Source organism: Lampetra fluviatilis, chromosome 35 (genome assembly GCF_964198595.1).
Source record: "Lampetra fluviatilis chromosome 35, kcLamFluv1.1, whole genome shotgun sequence".
In the NCBI taxonomy this organism is placed as follows: Eukaryota; Metazoa; Chordata; class Hyperoartia; order Petromyzontiformes; family Petromyzontidae; genus Lampetra; species Lampetra fluviatilis.
This window is the reverse complement of record NC_136309.1, coordinates 5359113-5366155: the sequence shown is the minus strand read 5'-3', so window position 1 is coordinate 5366155 and position 7043 is coordinate 5359113. Positions and strand designations below refer to the sequence as shown.

Below are 7043 nucleotides of genomic sequence, written 5' to 3'. Positions count from 1 at the left end.
TTTTGTTTACCTCGGCGAGGATTGACCCCCGCCAGCCGCCGTAGAAGCGCCGCGTCACTGCCCCGCCCCCGCCTTTTCCTTCCCTCCCCCATGCCTATCCGCTCTAGGAAATACGGTGCGAGCGCGCGATTGGATATCGTAGCTTTGATAAGTGCGCCCGGGGATTGACGTCATTGAGTGGGCGTGGTGCGGCTGGTGTGTGACGTCACACTGGTTTGGTGGGGGGAGGGTGTAGACAGACACGTGTGGGTGGGCGATATTGATTGTTGTAGAATCTTAATTTAGACTGCAGAGGTAGGAATCCGATGAGCTATGAAGCTCTTTGTCACAGATGTCCGTACGGTAGGGGCGCGGGAGTCAGCGAGTTACATCAACAATTAAAAAGCATAAAAAGTGCAACATCCAGAACAACACCGGTGTGTGCTGTACTGTTTACGTGATAAACCTTACTAGTTGGCTGTGTCGGGTGGTGGCGGGTTTAACGACACATTTATATTTTCGCGAACTAACCCAAACACATCTTATGGATAGAGAAAAGGGTAAGCTAGTCACTAAAAGTAAATAATTTTTTTTTTCTAGATTTAAAGCTTTCGTGACTGCAAGGATTCATACTCTTAAGTAAACAGAAAATTTTAAGTAAATTTAGCTGTGACGGTCCCACCTGATGACGGAGACTTGTGTTGCCTCGGAAACGTCGTGATTTATTATTTGATTTCTATTATTATTTATATTATTTGTATTATTCATTTTTACCTACGCGACTTTACCGAAAAAACCTAAGAGAATGAATTTTTTATTTGTCAACACCAAATGTAAGCTTGGAGCAAGGCAGCAAATTTCCCACTTAACTTCAAATTTAGCAACCTTTGGAGATCGTAATCAACCAGGTTATGCGTTAACTGTGCGTTAGCCGACTCTCTGTGTTGCATTACATTACAATTCCAAAATATTTGCTAAATTTAGTTTTATCAGACTATTTCTCTCTCTACAATTTACCAGGCTATCGTAGGGCCATTCGATCTTCTTTCCCTCGGTCGCTTCGGGGTGGATTCATTGACATGCTAATTTCTCTGCTTCAGTAGTTGCCCCAGCAGACCCACCTCTCTCTCTCTGCCACCCCCCACCCTCTCTCTCTCTCTATTTAAGGCCTCGACACAGAGGCATTGGGTCTCTGTGTGTCTATGTTGTGTGTCTCTCTCTCTGCTTGTGTGTCTCCGTGTCTGTGCTTTGTCTCTCTCTCAAATTTAGTTGTACCTGATGACGGTTGCTTGTGTTGCAATCGAAACGCCGTACTCTATTATTTAATTTATTTTCTTTCTACGTGACTTTACCGAAAGAACCAAAGAGTAACAACAAAGACAGTCCCAGGACCACACCAAGACACTGCAATTACAATGCACATTAAAACTGAACTATATCGATACACGGGCAAGGTTCAAAGTTACACAGAAATTGAAACGTGAGAATTTTATTTTTTCATATTTTTCTTATCTTATTGTTTCCCTTCTACGTGACTTTACCGAAAGAACCAAGAATATGAAATTAATCTTTCAATTTAAAGCTTTCGTGACTGCAGGGATTCATATTATTGATTCTTTCGGTAAAGTCACATAGAAGGGAAATAATAAAATAAATATAAACCGCTAGTTGCTGTCCGTGGTGCTAACGTTAAGAAAAACCCGCCACTGTTTTCAAATTTTCTTGCTGTGATTTTCACACCTGATGATGGTTGCTTGTGTTGCAATAGAAACGTCGTGAGAATTATATTGTTTATTTTTATTATTTTATTATTTCCCTTCTACGTGACTTCACCGAAAGAACCAAGAATATGAAATTGATCAATGAGTGATTGTATAATAATTTACATTTATTTGTAAGGCGCATTGCACTGTCTCAATGCGCCTTGTAAGATTAAGGACAGGGCAAGAGGGGAGAGCTAAATAGAATAAACGAACTTAAGAAAAAGTGTTTTTAGACGCGACTTAAAAGTATCCACATTGTCGGTGAAACGAATTTCCACCGTTTTGATTTAAAGCTTTCGTGACTGCAGGGATTCATCTTCTTGGTTCTTTCGGTAAAATCACGTAGAATGGAAATAATAAAATAGACAGACCTGGTTTTCACCTGAGGACGGCTGCTTGCGTTGTGGCCGAAACGTCGTGAGAATTATTTTATTATGTTTTATTTGTATTACTTTATTATTTCCATTCTACGTGACTTTACCGAAAGAACCAAGAAGATGAATTTCCACCGGTCGGGAATTCCACAACCAAGGCGCAAACGCAGCACATATTTCCGTTTGCTGCGTTGGTGGACAAACAACATTAACCAACATGACACGCTCGCCACGTGCGTCGTTCCTCGAAATCTCTTTGCTACTCGAGTATCTGCGACGTCAGAATGTATCCGCTGCCAGAAACTTAGAACTTTATTTCGCCTACAAAGGGGCCGTCCATAAATGACGTCACGCGATTTTGGACGATTTTGGACCCCCCCCCCCTCGTCACACGGCGTCACAAAAAGTCAGACCCCCCCTCAAAGCTCTGCCCCCCCCCCCAAAATAAAACATGCTTCAAATCGCTTTAAACTATTGTCATTGTAGTGCGTATTTAATGTGGCGCTGCACTCTGATGTAGGATAAATCATTTATTAAAAAGTAAATTTAATTAAGTAGAACGTGTTGTCTATATTTATTTAAAGTTGCGCATTTTGATGTGACGTCACATTTCTCAAACCACCCCCCCCTCGTCGCACATCGTCACAAATGTCTGACCCCCCCCCCCTAGGTGCGTGACGTCATTTATGGACGGCCCCAAAGCTCTTCCGCGAGTCATTCCTGTCAAACGGCTGGGCGTTTCTGACCTGCGTGAAAACACAATCAATCGATCGAGTTAACAGCACCGTGGCATTAAAATAAAAAAAATATAACAGCCGACGTTTTGTACAACGATCCTCCTGCACGGATGTTGCTCGGTCAATGGCCAGGGTCAACGGCGGCGTGGTGTATTCCGCAAATATGCCCGACTGTGAGGGCGGGCACAAGCCGGCGTGAGTAGGTTAAACGTTGAGTTTTATAAGGGCACCACGGGGTCACCACCCCCTCCCCACCCAGCCCCACCCCTCAGGTGAGGACGGCTGCTTGCGTTGTGGCCGAAACGTCGTGAGAATTATTTTATGTTTTATGTTTATTATTTTATTATTTCCCTTTTACGTGACTTTGCCGAAAGAACCAAGATGAACCTCCCTTTAATAAACACGTGGCTTTTCCCCCCTCGTCGTCACAGCCCCGCCCCTCACACCCTCGCCCTTGTAACCACGCCCCTAGCCCCCGTGGCCCTGCCCCTTATTCGCCCTCGTCACGTGACAGCGCGACCGGTGGTCTCCTAGCAACGCCGACTCTCTTCAACCGGGGCCAGCCATCGAGTGTGAGTCATAAAGGTTCTCTCCTATTAATATTGCAGAGTATGTACTCTATTGTGTATGTGTATATATATACGAAGCAATTAAACATCATAACAAATGTGTGTACGTTGTAATTGTACTTGACCGCGATGCGTGTTTGACTTTACGAAGCTGTGTTGTTACGGAGGCTGAAGGCGCAGCCCTGCAAGTGCTCGCTCGGGCCCCTGCTGGCGGTTAGGGCCTCCGCTCGAGCGAGGGGGGTACTTTGGCCTACTCTTCCACTGCTGGCGCACCCTGACCATCATAGACTCAATGTGGATGTGTGGCCCCGTGGACAGAGCCAGCTATGGCTGCAGGGTTTGGTGGTACACGTTGTTTATGTCGTTGTGAAAATTCGGTCACAGTTCCTATGATCACTGTTACATTGCTTTTATGGCTTTATTTTGGTGATTTAGAAAAGTTTTTTTGGTTTGGCCATGTTTGTTTGTTGTAGTACAGAGTTAGACTGATAGCCTTAATCTAATTTGTCTTGTGGTTGTTGTTGTTGTTTGACTTGCATCCCACTGGGATTTGTGCACACAGCGTTGGTGTACGGTGCTTTTTCTGCAATATTTTGCTGTCTTTTCTTGGATTTTCTGTTTGCACTTAGTCACATATTCACTTTAAAATGTTTTCTTGTTCATGTTTTTTTTTGTTGCGGTTGCACCCGATTCAAGAGCCGAATGGCTCACAGGGCTATACCTAATAAATGAAACTGAAAAAACTGAAAATGAGGTGGGCGGAGGGGCGGATTTGACGAATCTTGCAACACTGCTTCTTTATCTGCCGCACCGGGAGATCGAACAGGCGATCTCTGGATTTGGAAGTCCGGTGTGCTCATCATTGCTGGACTCCAAAACAAATGTTGTTAACTTTGCGAGTTAGGCGTGCGCGTACCGTGTCAGCCCACACGGTTTTACCCCGTATTTTTGACCAGCGAAATTAAGTTTTCAGGTCTATACGGCGTATAGCCGTTTCAATGGGGCAACATTTATTGCGTCTATGTGTTTGTTTCTTCCTTGTGATGGTGACTTTGCAGGATGAACGTGGAGATTTATAAGGGCACGGGGTGACCAATACGATCTGAATTGGCCTGTTGTATGTAATAAGGTAGGATGCACTGATAAGGGGTTGACAGGTACGCGTGCGTGTGTGGGTGTTGTCCGTTGTGTCACCTGGCACAGGTACCGTGGTGACGTCACTGTCGGTATTATGTCACCTGCGTTTTTCTAATCTGGAGGTCGACTGTTGCAGGTAAGCGGCCGAGACATCGCGGCTCACAACATGGACCAGCCGGGGGCTGAGAACGGGGAGCGAATGGTGAGCTCGGACATCGGCCGTGACTTGACGGTGGAGGTGCTGTTGGTCAGCGAGGGTAGACCTTGAATTGCAAACGTGAAGTTTCCATCATTGGGGCTCAAAAATGCCAATGGGTACATCCATCCTCCACTAACCCGCGCTGACCAAAGTGGTGAAGTACGGTCGAACGACCTCTGCGACTGGCGTGGCATTAAAAGGCCTTCATCCGGCAAAGGGCTGCTTAATTTACTATGAAAACATAGTAAATACATTTATGCACAGCTTGTATTCGGCTGGATCTGCCTGGGTCGTTGTGAAAAAGAGCTTTATAGCTCGTCGGATTCCTCCAGTCTCAATAAATATTCTGATTTCACATGCCACCTCCTGGCTCAACCAGTGATGAGATAAATCAATATTAAATGCGATTTGAATCCCTGTGTGTGTGTATGTGTGCACTCGCTAACAGCACTTTCCCCAACAGCCCCCAACAGTCTGTTAAGGCTATACGGGAGATCTTTGTACGAATGTTTTTTTAATTTTGTACGCACGTGTGGCAGGGCGATGTCGAGACGGAGCCCAGCGACACTGGCACTGGCGAGTGGTCAGCCGGCGCGTCAGCGGGGAGCCGCTCGCGTCCTCGCTCCCACGTCAGCTCGGAGCGGAGCAGCCAAGACCGGCGCCCAGCCAGCGCCGCCGCTGCCCGCACCTCCACCTCCACTCTAGGTGACACCGCTAGCGGCCTGCCTCAATCTTGTTTCCATGAGAACGTTGAGCTTGACTTGGAGGACCTGGTGGCTCAGAGGGGCGCCACAGTGGCGAGATGTTAACTACCTCACCTGGTATACAGCAGGTCGTGGGGTCGATCCCGACCCTGACGCCTGTATATTTGGAGTTTTCATGTCTCTCTCCCTGTGGTCGCGTGGATTTTTTTTCTGGGTCAGCCAGTTTCCCCCCCCTACATTTAGAAACATTCGTTTAGAGTATTTAGCTGCTATAATTTTCCACTTTTATAAGCAATTTCCTTGAGCTATCACTTATGGCCAGGTCCCTTCTGAAAAGTAGCTATGTAGCTCAGTGGGCCTTACCTGGTGAAATAAAAATAGTTTATCTTCTTGGTTCTTTCAGTAAAGTCACGTAGAAGGGAAGTAATAAAATAATAAAAATAAAACATAATAAAATAATTCTCACGACGTTTCGGCCACAACGCAAGCAGCCGTCCTCAGGTGAAGAACAGGTCTGTCGGGGAGACAGCGTCTGAATGAAACACCACCACGCTTGGAGCGTATATTTAAGCTGGGTTGGAAGGGGGGAAGGGCGCCTCTAGTTTTAATTATTGTTTTATATTTTTACTATTTTATTGTTTCCCTTTTCCGTGGCTTTACTGAAAGAACCAAGAAGATGAATCCCTGCAGTCACGAAAGCTTTAAATCGAAAAATAGTTTAGTCTGCAGAGGTCAGATGCACTGAACCAGCACCACTGAGACCCTGGGTTGAGTCCGAGGTGTCAGCCGCCTAACCATGATTAAACCAAATGATCAAGTGTAGTGAGTTGATGGTTTCAGCCTGGTCACCAATGACCTACACAGAGACCCATTGACTTATGTAGAAAAACAGACTTGCGTAGAGGTTCATTGACTTATGTAGACATTCACACATTTACAGTCAAACACTTTTTTCCCGTCTCTGTGTCTGACCAAAAAACACTTTTCTGCGGAGGGAGCTGGTAGGAACGTTGGGTTGCTCGGTCAATGGCCAGGGTCAACGGCGGCGTGGTGTATTCCGCAAATATGGCCGACTGTGAGGGCGGGCACAAGCCGGCGTGAGTAGGTTAAACCTTGAGTTTTATAAGGGCACCACGGGGTGACCAGCCCCTCCCCACCCAGCCCCACCCCTCCCACCGTCCACCTAGCCCCACCCTCCCCACCCAGCCCCTCCCAACCCTTCCCTCCCCACCCAGCCCCTCCCCACCCTCCCCTCTCCACCCAGCCCCACCCCTCCCATTTTTGGATGCACGACGGACGGACACAATAATCCTCTGTGGGCTGGTGGAACCAGGAGGTTCCTACCAGTATAAAGAGTATATCTCCGTCCGTCAATCCTGCCCACTTTTACAAAGACACACCCACTCGATCGCTATCACCGCCCCCCCCCCTCCACAGCGAGTGGCACTGCTCTGAGGCCCCGCCCACTGCTCAAGTAGCCCCGCCCTTAACTTGTATCCTGCCTTGCACATTTTGATTATTGCCGTTACACTTGTTTGCCCAGGATAGCCTCACTCTCATATCTCTTCTTTAGGAGGGATC

General features: G+C 46.8%; 1 protein-coding gene across 1 annotated transcript in view; it reads left to right on the top strand.

Annotated features, from left to right (window-relative positions):
• CCDC40 (coiled-coil domain 40 molecular ruler complex subunit) overlaps window positions 1–7043 on the top strand; it is a 31552-nt gene that overhangs the window by 5571 nt on the left and 18938 nt on the right. Inside the window, exons 2-4 of the mRNA XM_078873058.1 lie at window positions 3326–3425; window positions 4696–4761; window positions 5298–5463. Of these exons, the coding sequence (XP_078729184.1) occupies window positions 3326–3425; window positions 4696–4761; window positions 5298–5463 (332 nt within the window). The remainder of the gene's footprint in view (window positions 1–3325; window positions 3426–4695; window positions 4762–5297; window positions 5464–7043) is intronic.